Genomic DNA, 21,441 nt, shown 5'->3' with positions numbered 1-21,441 from the left:
CAATTTACTAAAAATTAACTCAAGAATACAGCTGCTTTTTTTTTAATCTTGAAGTAGGGATAAATTATAAACAGTAAATGTGGCACTTAAAACCAGCTTTTAAAATATTCATTCACTGGGCCAGGCACGGTGGCTCACGCCTGTAATCCCAGGACTTTGGGAGGCCGAGGTGGGCAGATCACTTGAGGTCAGGAGTTTGAGACCAGCCTGGCCAGCATGGGGAAACTCTGTCTCTACTAAAAACACAAAAATTAGCCAGGCATGGTGGCGCACACCTGTAATTCCAGCTACTCGGGAGGCCGAGGCAGGAGAATCACATGAACCCAGGAAGTGGAGGTTGCAATGAGCTGAAATCCTGCCACTGCACTCTAGCCTGGGCACAGAGCAAGACTCCATCTCAAAAAATAAAATGGCCAGCGAGGTGGCTCACGCCTGTAATCCCAGCACTTTGGGAGGCTGAGGCAGGCGGATGACAAGGTCAAGAGATTGAGACCATCCTGGCCAACATGGTGAAATCCCGTCTCTACTAAAAATACAAAAATTAGCTGGGCGTGGTGGCGCACACTTGTAGTCCCAGCTACTTGAGAGGCTGAGGCAGGAGAATCGCTTGAACCGGAAGGCAGAGGTTGCAGTGAGCTGAGATGTGCCATTGCACTCCAGCCTGGCGACAGAGCAAAAATAAATAAATAAATAACAAAATAAAATATTCATTCACTTATTCAACCAACAAATATTTACCACGCACCTATTGAGTGTTAGACATAGGAATGTAATAATGAGCGAGATAGATGGAGACTCTGTCCTCATGGGATTTGCAGACCAGTAATAGAAGGACACAGCTGGTGTCGTGATCATAACTGCTGTCAGCGCTGTGAGGAATCCTGGTACCATGGGAATATTCAGCAGGGATGTGTAGCCTATCAGGGAAACAGACGGGATCAAGAGGAAGTGGCGCTCGGGCCAGCGGGAGGGTGGGGAGTGGACGTTCAGTTTGAGTGAATAGGTGAAAACCCTGGGACAGGAAAGACTGCATCATATCAGAGGAACTGCAAGGCAGGAGTGTGGCCCGAGGGGCCAGGAAGGGTCTGGGGTGAGGCCTGAAGGTCTTCTGGACCTGTACACAAGGTGTGGATTTGGGCCTATTACCTAAGGGCAGTGGAAAACAGCAACATTTTTAAGAAGGGGAGAGAGATGATCAGATTTGCATGTTTAAGGCCGGGCACGGTGGCTCACGCTTGTAATCCCAACACTTTGGAAGTCTGAAGGGGGTGGATCACCTGAGGCCAGGAGTTCGAGACCAGCCTGGCCAACATGGTGAAACCCCCCTATCTCTACAAAAAATACAAAAATTAGCCAGACATGGTGGCAGGTGCCTGTAATCCCAGCTACACAGGAGGCTGAGGCAGGAGAATTGCTTGAACTCTGGAGGTGGAAGTTGCAGTGAGCTGAGATCACCTCACTGCCTTCTGGCCTGGGCAACAGAGCCAGACTCTGTCTCAAAAAAAAAAAAAAAAATAGGCAGGGCACGGATCACCTGAGGTCAGGAGTTCGAGACCAGCCTGCCCAACATGGCGAAACTCCATCTCTACTAAAAACAAAAAATTAGCTGGGCGTGGTGGCTCACGCCTGTAATCCCAGCACTTTGGGAGGCCGAGGTGGACAGATCACAAGGTCATGAGATCGAGACCATCCTGGCTAACACAGTGAAACCCCGTCTCTACTAAAAATAAAACTTAAAAAAATTAGCTGGGAGTGGTGGCAGGCGCCTGTAGTCCCAGCTACTCGAGAGGCTGAGGCAGGAGAATGGCGTGAACCCGGGAGGCGGAGCTTTCAGTGAGCCAAGATTGCGCCACTGCACTCCAGCCTGGGTGACAGAGCAAGACTCCGTCTCAAAAAAAAAAATTAGCAGGACATGGTGGCAGGCGCCTGTAATCTCAGCTACTCGAGAGGCTGAGGCAGGAGAATTGCTTGAACCCAGGGAGCAGAGGCTGCAGTAAGCAGAGATTGCACCTGGGTGACAAGAGCCTGGGCGACAAGAATGAAAGTCCGTCAAAAAAAAAAAAAGAAAGAAAAGAAAAGGAAGGGGAGCAGAGGGGAGGGAGGGGAGGGGAAGGAGGGGAGGGAGGGGAGGGGAAGGAGGGAAAAGGGAGGGAGGGAGGGAAAGAAAGAAGGAAGGAAGGGAGGAAGGAAAGAAAAAGAAAAAGCAAGAAAGAAAAGAAAGAAAAAGAAAGAAAGAAAGGGAGAGGGAAAAGAGAGAAAGAAAAGAAAGAAAGAAAAAGAAAGAAAGAGAGAGAAAGAAAGAAAATATCTGCTAGGAAGAGCTAACTTTCTACATGCTTTGGCATATGTTACGAGCACATGACAATGATAGATCAAATGTTGTAATTGGAATCCTATTTTCCCACCAGTTCTAGAAACTGGGCATGTAAAGATTTCTGGCTTCTCCTTGATCTTGTATGGACTGTGCCTCATGTTAATTTGTTTGCCTTTCAGACTTCCTGCATAGGAATTAGTCACCTGAAAACCAACACTTTAATACAGGAAATAGAGATGCTATTTGAGAAACCTTTTGATGAATCGTTTTGCAAATTCGTTTTGCAATGTGAATAACCATCTTTTATTTTGAAACAGGGTCTTGCTCTGTCTCAAAATGAGTGAGAGTGAGTGGCTGGAATGCAGTGGCTTGATCTTGGCTCACTGCATCCTCCGACTCCCTGGCTCAAGTGATCCTCCCACCTCTGCCTCCCAAGTAACTGAGGCTATAGGTGTGCCCCACCACACCCAGCTAATTTTTGTATTTTTTATAGAGTCAGGGTCTTGCTCTGTTGCCCAGCTGGTCTGAAACTCCTGAGCTCAAGCAGTCCACCTGGTTCGGCATCCCAAAGTGCTAGGATTATAGGTGTGAGCTACCACGCCCACCCCCATCTTCATTTTTTTAAAGGGAGTTTTTAATTGTTTTCAAATTGGACTTTTCTAATGCTTTTTAGGCTAGTGATACCTTTTATGTGTCAGAAATCAAATGCAAAGCATGGCTGACCTTTTTTTTTATTATTATTATTATTCCCCAGAAACAAGATCTCACTCTCCCACCCAGGCTGGAGTGCAAGTGGCATGATCTCAGCTCACTGCAACCTGTGCCTCCTAGGCTCAAGGGATCCTCCCACTTCAGCCTCCCAAGTAGTTGGGACTTCAGGCACATGCCACTATGCCCAGCTAATTTTTGTAATTGCTAGTTTTTGTAGAGATGGGATCTTACTTTGTTGCCCAGGCTGGCCTTGAACTCCTGGCCTCAAGCAATCCTCCTGCCTCAGCCTCCCAAAGTGCTGGGATTACAGGCATGAGCCGTTGTGTCTGGCCTGAACTGTTATATTAGCATCTTGTTCTTGGAAATATAGAAGGATTATACAAAACATTCAAACTATGTCTTGAAATCCCAGGTGTCTGACAGTAACCACTGGGATAAAAGCTAATCCCATCCCAACAAACCCCAACACCTAACCCGGATTCCCACTTGCATTGCATGTGCTTTATTTTTATGTATGCATGTATGTATTGTTTGAGACAGAGTCTCTCTCTGTCGCCCAGGCTAGAGTGCAGTGGTGCAATCTCAGCTCACTGCAACCTCCACCTCCCCAGTTCAAGCGACTCTCCTGCCTCAGCCTCCCAAGTAGCTGGGATTACAGGTGTACACCACGATACCCGGCTAATTTTTATATTTTTAGTAGAGACGGGGTTTCACCATGTTGGCCAGGCTGGTCACGAACTCCTGACCTCAAGTGATCCGCCCGCCTCAGCCTCCGAAAGTGCTGGAATTACAGGCATGAGCCACCGCGCCCGGCCTGCATTACATGTGCTTTAAATAAGTGAGCCATCTGCTGAGATTTGGAGAGCGTTTAACGATACAAATATCTTTTGTTGTCAGGGCACTTATTATGAAAACATTTTAAAGATTCAGGTATTATTTCATAGGTACTTTATCATTTTAAAATTTGACCTATACAAATATTGTTTCCAATGAGATTTTAAAAAATAAAAACAGAACTATAATCCCAGACAACAGGGAGGCTGAGACAGGAGGATCGCTTGAGCCCAGAAGTTTGAGACCAGCCTGGGCACCAAAGCAAGACCCCCATTTCCACAAAAAATTAAAACTTAGCCAGCCACGGTGGCATGCAACTGCAGTCTCAGCTACTCAGGAGGCTGAGGGACAAGGATTGCCTGAGCCCAGGAGTTTGAGGCTGCAGTGAGCTGTGGTGGCACCACTGCATTCCAGCCTGGGCAACAGAGGGAGACCCTGTTTCTAAAAATAAATAGAGCTCTCACCGTGGCAAAGCAAGGCACAGCTAGAGCCCCTTTCTCTCTCTCAAAGAAAAGGCCAAACTCAGCCAGGCTCATGCTCTAATTCTGGGCAGTCAAGGCTTTACCTGTAGGTGGTGGTTACTACCGTGGCCCTGAGAGTGGGAGAAACTGCCTGGCTCCCAGTGAAATGACCCCTCCCGTCCCCTTTTTCCCTGTAAGCGTTCATAGCATCTCCTCATAGCATAAATTACTTATTACGTGAGGGAAACAGAGGGTCTGCCTGGGTATCGCACAGTACTGTGTAATGCAGTAATGTAATTATCACTGTGTAATGCAGTTTTGTATGGAAAATTAGTTCAGGTTCTCAACAACAAACTGTTGAAATTCAGCCTATTTTAGTTTGGAGCCTGTGAATGCAGCTTCCCTCCTGACGTGCCTCACTTAAATAAATGCTCTCCATAATGCCTTGTGTCATTAAGAGCATCAGTCTCCAACCAGACTTCCTGGAGTCAGACCCTAATTCCACCACCTTTTCCCAATATACCTGGAGCAATTTATCTAACCCCTTTATGCCTCTGTCTTCTGATAAATAAAATGTGTATAAGAGGCCAGGCACAGTGGCTCACGCCTGTAATGTTAGCACTTTGGGAGGCTGAGGCGGGCGGATCACCTGGGATCAGGAGTTTGAGACCAGCCTGGCCAACATGGTGAAACTTTGTCTCTACTAAAAATACAAAAATTAGCAAGACATGGTAGTACATGCATGTAATCCCAGCTCCTTGGGAGGCTGAAGAAGGAGAATCGCTTGAACCCAGGAGGCAGAGGTTGCAGTGAGCCAAGATCATGCCACTGCACTCCAGCCTGGGCAACAGCGTGAGACTCCATCTCAAAAAAAAAAAAAAAAAAAAACTAAAAAAGTGGGTAAGAATAGTAATTTTGGATTGGGCACAGTGGCTCCCACCTATAATCCCAGCACTTTGGGAGGCCCAGGCAGGAGGATCACTTGAGGTCAGGAGTTTGAAACCAACCTGGGCAACATGGCAAAACCCCGTTCTACAAAAAAGTACAAAAATTAGCAGGGTGTGGTGCTGTGTACCTATAGTATAGACAGTCCCTGACTGTCTATACTGTAATGAGACAGTCAGGGACTATCTATACTATAATAAGGACTGTTCCATATCCTTAGTCACAAGCATTTTAGTCTTGGATGAACTACGTAAATGGGCTGAAACTTAGTGTCCTAATTTGTAAAATAGTATAGACAGTCGCTGTCTATACTAGTGAGCCACTGCGCCCGGCCCCCTTTTTTATTTTCTATGTCTATGTTTGTTTACAAAGTTGGGGTTGTATTTTTTTACATATACTTTATTATTTTCACTTAGCATAATAGCATGAACATTCTTGCACATAAAAGCCACATCTCTTATTCATAGATTTTCACACCTTTTACAATAAAAGAAGTTGATTTCAGGCTGGGCACAGTGGCTCATGCCTATAATCCCAGCACTTTTGGAGGCCAAGCCAGGCAGATCACCTGAGGTCAGTAGTTCGAGACCAGCCTGGCCAACATGGTGAAACTTTGTCTCTACTAAAAATAAAAAACTAGCCAGGCATGGTGGTGCATGTCTATAGTCCCAGCTTCTCTGGAGGCTGAGGCAGAAGAATTGCTTGAACCCAGGAAGCGCAGGTTGCAGTGAGCCAAGATGGCACCACTGCCCTCCAGCCTGGGCGATGGAGCAAGACTCTGTCTCAAAAAATGAAATAAAATAAAAGAAGTTGATTTTGGTAACAATTTTTCTAAGAAAAAGAAAATTTGGACGAGGGGATATATTAATATATTCTCTGAAGCAGCCTAATTTGATTCAAATTCTTTGTTTTTTCCTCCCATCTTGCACATTCCAGAAAGTCCTATGAGTTTGAAGATTTACTGCAGTCTTCCTCTGAGAGCAGCAGGGTGGACTGGTACGCGCAGACTAAGCTGGGGCTGACACGCACTTTATCGGAGGAGAACGTCTATGAAGACATTCTAGGTAAGAGGCCACAGCGCCTGTGTGTGGGTCTGAGTCTGTCTGGGAGAAAGGGGAGGGAGAATGGGGCTGGCTGCTGGAAACACGTGTGCGCACACACACATACATACACACACACTCGAAGACACCTGTGCACTCGGATGAAAGAGCAGGCAGGTGGGGTGGGAGAGTGAGCCTCGCGGGATATGTGAGAGACCCTAGGGCTGGAGGGGGAAGACTGGCTGGTGATGAGTGGCCAAGGAGGCAGTGTGGCAGCCTGGCATAGCGAGAAGCGTGGGGCCTGGAGTCTGAAGATCCAGAATCACATCTTGGCTCTGCTGCCTATTGGCCGCAGGACATGGAGCCAGTGAGTGACTTCACGTCTCTGAACGTCAGTTCTCCCATCTGCATAATGAGGATGAAGCTAGCTCCCTTGCGAGGAGGTTAAGGACTGGAGAGAATGGTGTGTCAACTACCTCACTTATGACAGACACTCAGTCAACTGCAGGGATTACTGAATGAAAGAAAACGCTACATACCAGAGCCTCCTCCAGAAACTGTCAGAGTGTGGCACTAACAGCATCAGAACACAGACTGAATGTGATTTAAAAAGTAACTTTGGCTCTAAAGCACCCTCTGGGATTTCAGAGTGGGTCTCAGATTCAGAGTTTGGTGAGTTCAGTCCTCTTTGGGGAGGTTGATGGTATTAATGAAGGGTGAGCTCCAACTGCTTATGGTGGGGGTGAAAGGTGGGGCAAGAAACAAGCTGATAAAAGGGAGAAACCCATATGTGTGTGCAGGTGAGGGGCAGGTAAGGTGGATATACGCAGACATGCGGGCATGTAATCATCAATACTAGAAAAAACTTCCAGAAGGAGGAAATAGAAAATTTGAGGAAGGGCAGATGCTTAGCTAAGCAATTGGAATTGCATCTGTGTCCAGGCTGCTGGAGATGGGCTCCTGCCAAAGCAGCGGGATTCTCAGATCTAAAATGAGAGAGAGATCTGGACTTCTCTTAGCAGTGACTGCCCAAGAGGATGCTTTCATTTACAAGGAACAGAAAACCCAACTAAACTAGCTTTTCCTTCCTCCATTTCTTTTCTTTCTTTCTTTCTTTTTTTTTTTTTTTTTTGAAACAGGAGTCTCACTCTGTTACCCAGGAGTGCAATAGCACAATCTCAACTCACTGCAGCCTCCGCCTCCCGGGTTCATGCGATTCTCCTGCCTCAGCCTCCCAAGTAGCTGGGATTACAGGCGCCCACTACCACGCTCGGCTAATTTTTGTGGGTTTTGTTTTTTTTTTTAGTAGAGACGGAGTTTTCCCACGTTGCCCAGGCTAGTCTCAAACTCCTGGGCTCAAGTGATCCACCCGCTTTGGCCTCCCAAAGTCCTGGGATTACAGGTGTGAGCCACCGCACCCAGCCTCCTTCCTCTATTTCTTACCTCTCAGGTTAGCTTTATTCTCAGCAGGCTTCCCAGGGTCCCCACAATGGCTGCCACCAGCTTCCTGGAATCCGTATCTTCCTGGTGGAGAGAAGAGCTAGTATCCTGCAAGTCCCAGCAGAAATCCTGAGGTTCACCCTCATTAGACCAGCCGAGGTCCTTTGTTCACCTTTGGAGCCTGGGAATGCCATGCAGTGATATCACTTAGGCTTAGAATATGAGCCCTTCCCTGAACTGGTCACTGAGGCAGGGATTTGGGATACCTAGATTGGCTAAAGCACTGAAACTGAGAATGGAGTTAATCTCCTGTGGCCACAAATGAGGAGATGGAGAGGTAATCCAGTGAAATCAGGGGCTGCTACCGACAGGAGGGGCGCATGGATGGCAAAACAGCAGATATCCCTACAAGAATGGACACAGGAGAGGCCAAGATGCTGACCTCAGTGTTTTGAAAAGGGAACTGTCCTCAGTGTTCCCAGGTTCCTGATGCATTGCCTTTGAACACAGATCCGCCAATGAAGGAGAACCCTTATGAGGACATCGAGTTACATGGTCGCTGCCTGGGGAAGAAGTGTGTCTTGAATTTTCCTGCTTCTCCCACCTCTTCCATCCCTGACACACTCACCAAGGTATGAGTCCCCTGGAATTCCAGGCCACCCCCACCTGCCCTGCCAGGCTCCTGGATTTGTACATCGCTGGCTGACTGGTCTTCCTGCCTCTAGTTCTCCTGGAGCCCCTCTGCTCAAAAAAGCTTCCTAAAATACCATTGAGCTTCTGGCTCAGAAACTTCCTCAAACTGGGTAAATAAAAGGTGGTACATCCGTCCCACACAACTCTTAAGAATGTCTTAACATAGAGCACACTCTAAGATACAAGACGGAAAGGCATGATGTAGAACAGTAGTTTTAAAGTATTTTACCATTTGTGGGCTGTTGTTGTTGATTTAATTGAGTCAGGGTGTTGTTGCTCCGTCACCCAGGCTGGAGTGCAGTGGTGCAATCACGGCGTGCTGCAGCCTTGAACTCCTGGACTCAGTCAATCCTCCCACCTCAGCCTTCTAAGTACCTGGGATTACAGGCACACGCTACCAGCCCAGCTAATTTTTGTATTTTTTGTAGAGATGGGGTTTCGCCATGTTGGCCACGCTAATCTTGAACTCCTAGGCTCAAGTGATCCAGCTGCCTCGGCCTCCCAAAGTGCTGGGATTACAGGCATGAGCCACCGCGCCCAGCCTGTGGGTTTTTTAATGAAAGAATATACATATATGTAAACTTACACATGTCTGTATGTGGGGTTTTTTAATGAAATAATATGCATATATATATAAAGATGAAAGAATATACGTATATGTAAACTCACACATGTATGTGTAAGAATATCTCCATCCCCAATGTTGGAGGTGAAAAAAAAATCTCTGTGCGGATACCCAAGCATAAGTAACTGAGGACCTCAGAGGAGTAGTCCTGTCTGAATACCCAGAGGGCGGGGGGAAGGCTGACCTTCTTTTTACAGAATATCCTTTTGAACTTTTTGGAGTTACATAACATATGCACATAGATAATATAACCTTATTGATATAGATGGTAATTTCAACCCACTGCCTGCAGACTAGCATTTGTAACAGATCTCTTGGCACCTATTACCCCTAATCTCCCATAGTTCCTACATACAAATGCCCCCTCCAGCCAGATCCTACCAACTACCTCTCTGATGTAGGCCTGGGACATGCACACTCTCTCTAAAGGGCCGTAGAGTCAATATCTGGGGCTGTGTGGGCCATATAGTCTCTGTTGTAACTACTGAGAGCGGCCACTGTAGTGTGAGGCAGTCACAGACAATGTGTAAATAAATGAGTGTGTCTGTATTTCAATCAACCTTTGTTGTTGTTGTCTTTTGTTTTTGTTTTTTGAGACGGAGTCTTGCTCTGTCTCCCAGGCTGGAGTGCAGTGGCACAGTCTCGGCTCAATGCAAGCTCCACCTCCCGGGTTCAAGCAATTCTCCTGCCTTAGCCTCCCAAGTAGCTGGGACTACAGGCATGCGCCTCCACGCCTGGCTAATTTTTGTACTTTTAGTAGAGACGGGGTTTCACCATGTTGGCCAGGCTGGTCTCAAACTCCTGACCTCAAGTGATCCGCCTGCCTTGGCCTCCCAAAGTGCTAGGATTACAGGCGTGAGCCACTGCACCTGACCTGAATGCTGAAATTTGACTTTTTTTTTTTTTTTTTTTTGAGACGGAGTCTTGCTCTGTCGCCCAGGCTGGAGTGCAGTGGCACGATATTGGCTCACTGCAAGCTCCACCTCCCAGGTTCACGCCATTCTCCCACCTCAGTCTCCCCAGTAGCTGGGACTACAGGTGCCTGCCACCGCGCCTGGCTAATTTTTTGTATTTTTAGTAGAGACGGGGTTTCACCATTCACAGGATGGTCTCAATCTCCTGACCTTGTGATCCACCCGCCTCGGCCTCCCAAAGTGCTGGGATTACAGGCATGAGCCACCGCGCCCGGCAAAATTTGACTTTTATATGATTGTTACTTGTCATGAAATATTATTTACTTTTCCAACCATTTAAAAATGTAAAAGTTAATTCTTAAGTCATGGCTTGTACAAAAACAGGTGGTGGGCCAGATGTGGCCCACAGGCCAAAATTTGCCAACCAGCGAGGTCATTTTTGACTCTGCCCTTGGCTTTCACCGGGACCTCCCCCCATCCTCTGAGGCCCGGTTCAATCATGCGTCCTTTAAGAAGCTTCTCCAGCCATCCCAATCCCTAGGACTTCTTTCTCTCTGATTATCTGTAACATTCAGTTAAACCATTTCTTTTTTTGTTATTTTTGTTTGCTTGTTTGTTTGTTTGAGACAGAGTCTCATACTGTCGCCCAGGCTGGAGTGAAGTGGCCCGATCTCGGCTCACTGCAAGCTCCGCCTCCCGGGTTCACGCCATTCTTCTGCCTCAGCCTCTCGAGCAGCTGGGACTACAGGCGCCCACCACCACCGTGGCCGGCTAATTTTTTCTATTTTTTTTTTTTTTTTTAGTAGAGACGGGGTTTCACCGTGTTAGCCAGGATGGTCTCGACCTCCTGACCTCATGATATACCCTCCTCGGCCTTCCAAAGTGTTGGGATTACAGGCGTGAGCCACCATGCCCAGCCTTAATATATCTTAAAAACATCTCCCCAACTAGATTATAAATTCCTCAAGGTCAAAAGGTATATATTCTAAACCTAAGTTAAAAGAAAGAAAGAAAGAAAAATGTATATATTCTATTTCTTTGGTTTTCCCGTAAGGCCTAACAGTTCTACAATATTTGGTAGAAGAAATTAAGGAAGGTTAAGTACCAGCTGCAAAGGTCAACTTAAATCTCATTGCAAGGCTCTGTTTCCAGCCTAGGAAAAGCAGTGGTCTTCCTGTCCCAGCCCCACAGGGTCAGCATCGCTGGCAGGTGGGGCTGTCTCCACCTGAAACCTGTCTCCTGTGCTTGATGGCCATAAAGGGATGCTGCCTGCCACCAGGCTTCTGGAAGAGGTGAGGGAACAACCTATCCCAAAGGATGGATCTTACAGACCCAGATAAATTGCTACAATACTTGCCTGCACCAGTTAACTGCCATTTCTCTTCTCATATGGAAAAGGGTGTCATCAAGAATAATCCATGGCAACTGACAATTAGCAAATACTTTCTGCTTGCCTTGGAAATGTGTTGTTGGTGTTTTCATTGGAACAGGGATGTCTTCAACATTTAGGAAATCCTTCATTTCCCATGGCAGAGAAGCCTGACTTAGAAGAAGAAAGCAAGCTGTCACACCTGGTCTGTCCCCTCTGGGTCCTACCTGGCTCCCCACTTCATGCAGGGAGTGAACTGCGTCACCCCGAGGAACAATGAAAAACATCTGCCCAGGCCAAGCGCGGTGGCTCATGCTTGTAATCCTAGCACTTTGGGAGGCCAAGGCAGGTGGATCACCTGAGGTCAGGAGTTCGAGACCAGCCTGGCCAACATGGCGAAACCCCATCTCTACTAAAAATACAAAAATTAGCCAGGTGTGGTGGCGGGTGCCTGTAATCCCAGCTACTCAGGAGGCAGAGGCAGGAGAATTGCTTGAACCTGGGGAGCAGAGGTTGCAGTGAGCCAAGATCATGCCACTTCACTCCAGCCTGGGTAAAAGAGTGAAACTCTGTCTCAAAAAAAAACATCTGCCCAAGGAAGCTCTGCATTCAGGGCAGAACACTCCTCCCTGATACCAGGAAATAAAGGCTTACCAACCCTTTTCTTCTTGTCCCTGCTGGACTGGAGAAAACCTAGAGCCTCTGCCACCAAAGCAGCTAAGCCCAGTAGGTGAGAATGTCAACAAGAACTTAATGTCCAGCTGTATCTGTATCTGTGGCTGTCCTGAAGAAAGAGAATCCAGTTGTCCAGAGTAGGTGTCTGATTGCCACGGATCCTTGCAAGCCCTCAGAGGGACACCATATCAGTGCTCATTATTCTGCTCATCCACATCTGGATGTCTGCTGTGTGCCCTGTTCTAGGGGACAGCTGGAGACTTCACCACTTCCTCCATTAGCTCATCAAATATTCATGGAGCATCTACCGCATCTGGGCTGCATCTGGGACCCTGGAGCTTTCAGGAGCAGTCCCTCCACGTGACCTCCCCTACTAGCCGCAGAGAGATCCTCAGCCATCTTTGGGATGTTCATTTCATTAGGCCACGGCTAGTTATTCGAGTCACTAGAATTTCCAATAGAGATGGAAGGGCCTGTTGGATAGGTTCTCCTCAGAAAGGACCAAGTGTGCAGCTGGGGGCAGATACTGCTGCTGCTGAACACAAACTGCAAGCTCCTGAAAGGGACTGTTTTCTTTTCTTGCTATGCATCACCCACCATTTCTTTTCTTTTGAGACAGACTCTTGCTCTGTCAGCCAGGCTGGAGTGCAGTGGCTCGATCTCGGCTCACCGCAACCTCCACCTCCCGGGTTCAAGCGATTCTCGTGCCCCACCCTCTGACTAGCTGGGATTACAGGCACAGGCCACCGTGCTGGCTAATTTTTTGTATTTTTGGTAAAGACAGGGTTTCACCATGTTGGCCAGGCTGGTTTCGAACTCCTGACCTCAAGTGATCCGCCCACTTCAGCCCACAAAGTGCTGGGATTACAGGCATGAGCCACTGCACCTGGCCTATACTTTTCAATATATGTTCTTTTTAAAAATAACAAGCTGGGTGGCCGGACACAGTGGCTCACGCCTGTAATCCCAGCACTTTGGGAGGCCAAGGCGGCCAGATCACCTGAGGTCAGGAGTTCAAGATTAGCCTGACCAACATGATGAAACCCTGTCTCTACTAAAAATGCAAAAATTAGCCAGGTGTAATGGCACGCACCTGTAGTCCCAGCTACTTGGGAGGCTGAGGCAGGAGAATCTCTTGAACCTGGGAGGCGGAGGTTTCAGTGAGCTGAGATTGTGCCACTGCACTCCAGCCCGGGCAACAGAATGAGACTCCATCTCAAAAATAAATAAATAATAATAGTAAAATAACAGGCTGGGTGCAGTGGTCCATACCTGTAATCCTAGCACTTTGGGAAGCCAAGGTGGGAGGATTGCTTGAGGCCAGGCATTCAAGACCAGCCTGGTCAACACAGTAAGACCCCATCTCTATGAAAAATTTAAAAATTAGACAGGCATGGTGGTGCATGCCTGTAGTCCTAACTGCTTGGGAGGCTGACATGGGAGATTCACTTGAACCCAGGAGTCCAAGGCTGCAGTGAGCTATTTTTGTGCCACAGCTCTCCAGAGTGAGAGCATGTCTCCAAAAATACATACATACATACATACATACATGCATGCATACATACATGCCTTTCTTTTCTTTTCTGAAAACATTGTAATTATAAAGTTTTTCTGGTTACATGATACAAAATAAGTGTTTCAATTACTGAAAAGTTTAGTGAAGAAAATAAAACTAGTCCACAATTTGGGAATTTTACTTTTCTTTATGCCTCTATTTTCGAATATTTCTGTGATAGATTTACATTTTTTTTTTTTGAGATGGAGTTTCCCTCTTGTTGCCCAGGCTGGAGTGCAGTGGCGTGATCTCAGCTCATTGCAACCTCTGTCTCAGTTTCCCAAGTAGCTGGGACTATGGGCGTCCACCACCACGCCCAGCTAATTTTTTTGTATTTTTAGTAGAGACGGGGTTTCATCATTTTGGCCAGGCTGGTCTTGAACTCCTGACCTCAGGTGATCCACCCACCTTTGCCTCCCAAAGTGCTTGGATTACAAGTGTGAGCCACCTCGCCTGGCCCAGATTGACATCTTGTGTATGTGTATTTATGTGTGTGTATTTTGAAGATCTTTTTAAAATGTGCACGTAACCCCAACACCCACTGCTAACACTTCGGTTTATTTCCTCTCCGATTTTCTCACACACACTGTGTGTGGTGTGCGTCCATGTGTTTGTGTGCATGTGTGTATACATTTTTTTAAAAGATTTGTGATCTTGGGAGGCTGAGGCAGGCGGATCAACTGAGGTCAGGTGTTTGTAACCAGCCTGGCAAACATGGCGAAACCTCGTCTCTACTGAAAATACAAAAATTAGCCGGGCGCAGTGGTGGGTGCCTGTAATCCCAGCTACTTGGGAGGCTGAGGCAGGAGAATCGCTTGAATCTGGGAGGCAGAGGTTGCAGGGAGCCGAGATCGCACCATTGCACTCCAGCCTGGGTGACAGGGAGAGACTCCGTCTCAAAAAAAAAAAAAAAAAAAAGATTTGTCATTATATTGTATATGCAGTTTTGATGCTTTTTTATATTGATCATGAGTCTTTTCCCATGTCATCAATTTCTTTTTTATTATTATTATTATTATTTTGAGACAGAGTCTCGCTCTGTCGCCAGTCTGGAGTGCAGTGGCACGATCGTGGCTCACTGCAACCTCCGCCTCCCGGGTTCAAGCAATTCTCCTGCCTCAGCCTCTCGAGTAGCTGGGACTACAGGCGTGTGCCACCATGCCCAGCTAATTTTTGTATTTTTAGTAGAGATGGGGTTTCACCATGTTGGCCAGATGGTCTTGATCTCTTGACCTTGTGATCTGCCCAATGTGGCCTCCCAAAGTGCTGGAATTACAGGCACGAGCCACCGCGCCAGGCCATGAGCCACCGTACCTAGCCTGATTTATTTTTAGAAAAGTTTTTATTGCCTGCACGGTATCCCATTATCTTCATAGAATGTCATTGGTCCCCATTGTTAGAATGCCCTTGTAAGCCTTTCTATTTTTATTTTATTTTATGAGACGAAGTCTCATGCTGTCGCCCAGGCTAGAGTGCAGTGCCATGATCTCAGTTCACTGCAACCTCTGCCTCCTGGGTTCAAGCGATTCTCCTGTCTCAGCCTCCTGAGTAGCCCAGGTGCCCGCCACCACACCCAGCTAATTTTTGTATTTTTAGTAGAGACGGGGTTTCGCCATGTTGGCCAGGCTGATCTCAAACTCCTAACCTCAAGTGATCCGCCCCCCTCAGCCTCCCAAAATGCTGGGATTACAGGCATAAGCCACTGCACCTGGCCCTTGTATGCCTTTCTCTGTATATATATTTAGAGAAGTGTCTCTTTTTTCATGCAAGAATGTGTGTACCTACAGGCACATATGAGCAAATATGTATGTTTGTGTGAATGACAGACAGCACAGGAGGTCTCCTAAGAGTAGGAATGATGTTGAGATGGGTGAGGGGGATGGGGATAGTTTATATCGAGGACCCCTGTAGTCTCCCACAGGCAGAGTCTCCTGAGGCAGTAAAGTCAGGGGCAGTAGAGGACTGGAAGGAATTGAGCCACCAGCCACCATTCACAGACAAGAAGGGTTAATGAACAGGGCTCGAGTCCAGCTTGGCCCCCTCTGATGGAGCACACAGCTTCCTTGCCACTGCACCCCCGACTCTGACCAGGATATCCCCTGGCCACTCTCCTGAAACAACTGAAGAGGCTTCAGCAGGGAGGTCGGACCTCAGACCATGAGAGTTCTTGTCTCTTTTCCCTTTTGGACACTACAGATCTTTTGCTGTGCCCATCATGAGTCGGATATCTATACAACTAGGTGTGTCTGGGAGCCTCTCAGCAGAGCTAAACCCCTGAGGTTACTCCAGAGAGACACAATGGGATTGGGTGCCATACATGTTGGTGGAAGGTCCTCTGATCAAAGCTAGAATCTTCTCTGGACCACAGTCTGACACATCGTTCTTAGGATCCTAGAGTGACTTCCCTTTTATACTATAGTTCTGGGTGTGACAAACAACTGCTGGTTCCCTGATGTTATAAATAAAGTTCTATGGAAACACAGCCAGGCTCATTCATTTACGTATTATCTACGGCTGTTTTTATACTACAAGGACACAGTTTAGTAGTTTTAACAGAAAGGATATGGCCCACAAAGCCTTAAGTACAATCTGGCTTTTAAGAAAAGGTTTGCTGGCTGGGCGAGGTGGCTCACGCCTATAATCCCAGCACTTTGGGAGGCCACAGTGAGTGGATCACCTGAGGTCAGGAGTATGAGACCAGCCTGGCCAATATGGCGAAACCCCGTCTCTACTAAAAATACACAAATTAGCCAGGCATGGTGGCACTCGCCTGTAATCCCCGCTACTCGGGAGGCTGAGGCAGGAGAATCACTTTAACCCGGGAGGTGGAGGTTGCAGTTAGCCGAGATCACGCCACTGCACTCCAGCCTAGGCAACAGAGCGAGACTCCATCTCAAAAAAAAAAAAAAGAAATGAAAAAGTTTTCTGATCCCTAAGTCCAAGATTCATATCCTCACTTTCAAAGGCCTTCAACAGACAATTAGATGTCTTCATTGCTGTATCATCTCTTCCATCTGTTTCACTGCACTTACCCTAAGCCTTGAAGACTCTTTTGATCTAATTTACTCTCCCTCGCCACTGTTCTCAGATTGTGCTGTGTCATTGCTAACACTCTCCCCCACAGCTAAGTCTTCCCATTCTATCAAATAAATATCCAATGAAATCCCACCCCATCATGAAAGCTCCCTGAGCATTTAGTGGCTTATTTGGGGTGCCCTGGGACACAACAGGATCCCCTTTCTCCAGCAGAGTGACCACTCAGAGATGCAGCCCACACGTTCTTCAGAAAGCTGTGCGTTGTGTTTCCATTCCTTCTCTGGTTTCTTTCTTCTCTGACCTTTTCATAAGTCAGATCTTCTTCGAATGAACACCATCACAATCGACATCTCTAACAAAAGCAGAACCTACGTTTTCCCAACAATTTGATAGGAGATTCCAGTGCAATGGTAGGAGCATTTCCCTGGATTTTATTGTAGATGGAATTTGGCCTCGAAAAAGGCTTGCCCCTCTTCCTTCTTTTTGTGCTCTTATGGTACCCAATCCAGGTCAGCTCTTCCTCTACTGAAAGTCTATGGTACTAAGCAATTTATTGCTCCTTGGAGACCTGTGATAAAACACTGGAGCTGGCCACTTAGGAAACTAGGAGTCTTTATTTTTGGAAATCTTTAAAAAGAAAAGATTCTGAAGTTATTGCTACTTACTATTTGGAACTAAGCAAATAGCGAATGAAGAAATCAATGGAGCAAAATATGCCTATTCCATGAGAGTTTAAGACAGGATAAATGTCATAAGTTGATAAAGAAAAACTCATTCATTAAATAGAATAGGGATAAGTTATTTTGGGGAAAAAATGATTTAGATGAACATATCACAAAATAAATTACTGATGGAATAATAAATAAAATGTATATGAAACAAACCAAGAAAATCTGGAAGAAAATGGAATTGAATATTTATTGAACCTCTAAAACGAGATAGATCTTTTTAGGCAAAGAAAGAAGGGATTAAACGAATTATAAAAGAAAAGATTAACACATTTTCATATAAAAAGTTATTATAACTAAAATAAAAATACAAATAAATCACATGGGAAAAGCACACTTACGGCAAACCTGACAAATAGTTAATATCTGTTCTATGTAGAGCTCATTGAAAATAGTAAAAACATTAGACTCCTAAAAGATAAACAAAGAACATAAAAAATACACTAAAGAAAAATACAGTTGGCACACTGAAGTATGAAAAAATGTCAATGATGTAAAAATAATTATATATATATGTGAAAGAAACTTCCATATCAGTACATTAAGTTTTTTGTTTATTTTTATTTTTTTGAGACGGAGTCTTGCTCTGTTGCTTAGGCGGGGGTACAGTTGTGTGATCTCGGCTCACTGCAACCTCTGCCTCCTGGCTTCAAGCAATTCTCCTGTCTCAGCCTCCTGAGTAGCTGAGACTACAGGTGCACGCCACCACATCAGGCTAATTTTTGTATTTTTAGTAGAGACGGGGGTTTCACCATATTGCTCAGGCTGGTCTCAAACTCCTGACCTCAGGTGATCCACCCACCTCGGCCTCCCAAAGTGCTGGGATTACAGGCGTGAGCCACCGTGCCTGGCAAGTACATTAAGATTTTTTAAATAATTGCATGGTATTCCACTGTGTGGGTATATCACAATTTGTTTGACCAGCCCCTCTATTGATGGATATCTAGGTCATTTCCAGTATTTTGTGATTACAAACCGCGTGGCAATGTACAATATCCTTTGCACAATATGTTTCCTTATAAAAAACAACATTGCACAAATAAGAGTATATCAGCAGAGCAAATTCCTGGAGGTGGAATTGCGGGGTCTGAAGCTATATGCATCATAATTTTGTTAGCTCGTACTAGACTGCCCTCCGTAGTGCTGTGCCAAGTGATGTTCCCACCAACCCCGTATGACAGTGTGGGAGTGACTTTTCTCCCTCACTTTCACCAACAGAGTGAGCTATCAAATTTTCTTATCTTATCTCTGAGCAAAAAAATGTTTCTTTAATGGAGTTTTAATTTTCTTTTCTCTTGGGGATGAAGCTAAGAATCTTTTTATATATCTAAGAATCATTGTATTTCTTTTTCTCTAAATTTTCCATTATTTTGCCTGTTTTTCTTTTGAGTCGTTAGTCTTTTTCTCATTAATTTGTAGTGTATTTTAGGAAAATGAGTTAATTTCTGTGGGTTATTTTCTATGGGTTCTAAATTTTTTTAGCAAGTGTTCTGTTTGCCTTTTGACTTTGTTTTTTGTTTTGTTTTGAGACAGTCTCACTCCATCACCCAGACTGGAGTGCAGTGGCATGATCTCAGCTCACTGCAACCTCCGCCTCCAGGGTTCAGGCGATTCTCCTGCCTCAGCCTCCCGAGTAGCTGGGATTACAGGCACATGCCACCACACCCAGCTAAATTTGTATGTTTAGTAGAGACAGGGTTTCACCACGTTGGCCAGGCTGGTCTCAAACTCCTGACCTCAAGTGATCCTCCTTGGCCTCCCAAAGTGCTGGGATTATGGCGTGAGCCACCGCACCTGGCCAGCCTTTTGACTTTGAAGAGGGCTGTTTTAGAAATAAGATATTGAGGGCCAAAGAAACACAATTCCTTGTATAAAAGGCACTCAGCAATCCTGCAGCAAGGCCAAAGTGAGGCTTAGGCCTTGTAACTCCTTAGGTCTTGGGTTGTCAGAAAGCCTCAGCTGTAACGTCTTGGGATTGAGGCAGGTGACCTTGCACTTGTCTGAAAAGAGAAACTGGGCCGGGTGCGGTGGCTCACGCCTGTAATCCTAGCACTTTGGGAGGCTGAGGCAGGCGGATTGCCTGAGCTTAGGAGTTCGAGACCAGCCTGGGCAACATGGTGAAACCTCGTCTCTACTAAAATACAAAAAATTAGCTGGGTGTGGCAGCGTGTGCTTGCAGTCCCAGCTACCCGAGAGGCTCAGGGAGAATTGCTCAAACCCAGGAGGCGGAGGTCGTAGTGAGCTGAGATCACGCCACTGCACTCCAGCCCGGGTGACAGAATAAGACTCCATCTCAAAAAAAAGAGAAACTGGATTACATTTGCATCACTCATCACACACAGTTTTGGTAACTGGATGATACATATTCATTGAACACTTACTGGCATAACCAAACTCCACCTACCGTGGGAACATAGACCAGTTCCTCTTCTCAATTTCATTGTCTCGTCCCTGGCACCACCAGTTATAACCCGGTCAGTCTCCTTTGAATTCATTTACTCTTCTTTTCTCCTTTTCCCTCACAGCAGTCATTGTCCAAACCTGCTTTTTTCCGACAAAATTCAGAGAGGAGGAACTTCAAGCTGCTGGACACTAGGAAGCTGAGTCGGGATGGAACTGGGTCTCCTTCCAAAATCAGCCCCCCCTCCACTCCCAGCAGCCCTGATGACATTTTCTTTAACCTTGGAGACCCACAGAATGGCAGGAAGAAGAGAAAGATACCTAAGGTAATGGTGGCAACAAGCTTCATGCTCAGATATGCATGACCCCTTCTCTGTGAAAGAAGACTGCAGAGGGGTCTGGGTGGAGAATACATCACTGGCCCCTCTCCCACCTGTGTTGCTGCAGGCCAGGGGGACACAGTGAAGCCAGCAGGCTGGAATATCTGGACCTTTGTCCTGATCATTTTTGTGGTCCTGTGGTCTTCCTCTTAGCCACTCTTCTCCCAATCTTAGCTGCTTGTCTAATCCCAGACAAGGTTTTAATGCCTATCCTCAAAAAGCCACAGCTCCTTCCTTCACCACCACAAAAAACAGAACTCCATCCATCATGCTCTGACCTGAGACTTGGTCGACACCCGCTGCAGAGGCAGGTCCCAGTCTGTGCTCTGAGACAGCCCTTGTCAACAATAACTCTTGTGGCTCTTTGCAGCCAAAAAGGCAAAATATTCCCAGGGGCTTGGATATATACATCTTCATGCATCTATTGTTGGTTACATTTCCTTTTGCTCAGTTTCAGTGGGGCAGTTCTGGTCTCTCTTCATTGACCAATTTGGTACTGTAGGGTAGGCAAAATTTCTCCTTTACCCTCTTAGGGTCTCCAGCTGAGCCTTAGATTTAAACTGACATAAAACAGATTAACAGGAGAAATGCATACTCATTTTATTTACAAGTACGTGGGAGCCCTCAAAAGAAAAATGTAAGACCCAAAGAAGTGACTGGGCCTATGTGCTTATATACTAGGCTGAAGAAAGTGCGGCAATTGTGGAAAAGTAACCAGAAGATAGGGGTTAAACAAGGTTTGTTTCATTAGATTTCTCTTGGCCTCGACTCCCCACCACTGGTGATAATGTTTCTTTCCTCCTGTTATAAGGAGGGCCTCTTTTACATGGAGTTTCATCTCCTGTTTTAAGAAGAAAAGGGAAGGTCAGAGCGCCCTTCGTGCACCTGCTGTTTTTCAAGTGTCTTTAGTTAAAAACAACTAATATGCCAAAGTGGCATATTTTGGGGAGTTATGTCCTGAATTCCTTCAAGATCAACTTCTTTTTTTTTTTTTTGACAGAGTCTCACTCTGTTGCCCAAGCTGGAGTACAGTGGTGCAATCTTGGCTTACTGCAACTTTTGCCTCCTGGGTTAAGCGATTCTCCTGCCTCAGCCTCCCGAGTAGCTGGGACTACAGCCACCACGCCTGGCTAATTTTTGTATTATTAGTAGAGACGGGGTTTCATCATATTGACCAGGCTGGTCTTGAACTGCTGACTGCTTGATCCGCCCACCTCAGCTTCCCAAAGTGCTGGGATTACAGGCATGAGCCACCGTGCCCAGCCAGGAACTTGTAGAGCAGGGATTCTTAATTTCAGAGTTCACGGATGGGCTTTAGGGG

General features: G+C 46.2%; 1 protein-coding gene across 5 annotated transcripts in view; it reads left to right on the top strand.

Moving 5' to 3' along the window:
* DENND2A (DENN domain containing 2A) overlaps positions 1–21,441 on the top strand; it is a 122,031-nt gene that overhangs the window by 46,171 nt on the left and 54,419 nt on the right. For 4 of the 5 annotated variants that reach the window (XM_032761937.2, XM_032761933.2, XM_032761935.2 and 1 more), the window contains 3 exons: positions 6,202–6,329; positions 8,256–8,377; positions 19,866–20,066. In XM_032761937.2, coding sequence (XP_032617828.1) covers positions 6,202–6,329; positions 8,256–8,377; positions 19,866–20,066 — 451 coding nt within the window. The remainder of the gene's footprint in view (positions 1–6,201; positions 6,330–8,255; positions 8,378–19,865; positions 20,067–21,441) is intronic. The other variant, XM_032761938.2, reaches the window with a different exon arrangement.

Source organism: Hylobates moloch, unplaced genomic scaffold, assembly GCF_009828535.3.
Source record: "Hylobates moloch isolate HMO894 unplaced genomic scaffold, HMol_V3 SCAFFOLD_1, whole genome shotgun sequence".
Taxonomy (NCBI): Eukaryota; Metazoa; Chordata; class Mammalia; order Primates; family Hylobatidae; genus Hylobates; species Hylobates moloch.
The sequence above is the reverse complement of the archived record's forward strand: the minus strand, read 5'-3'. Positions and strand labels throughout refer to the sequence as shown.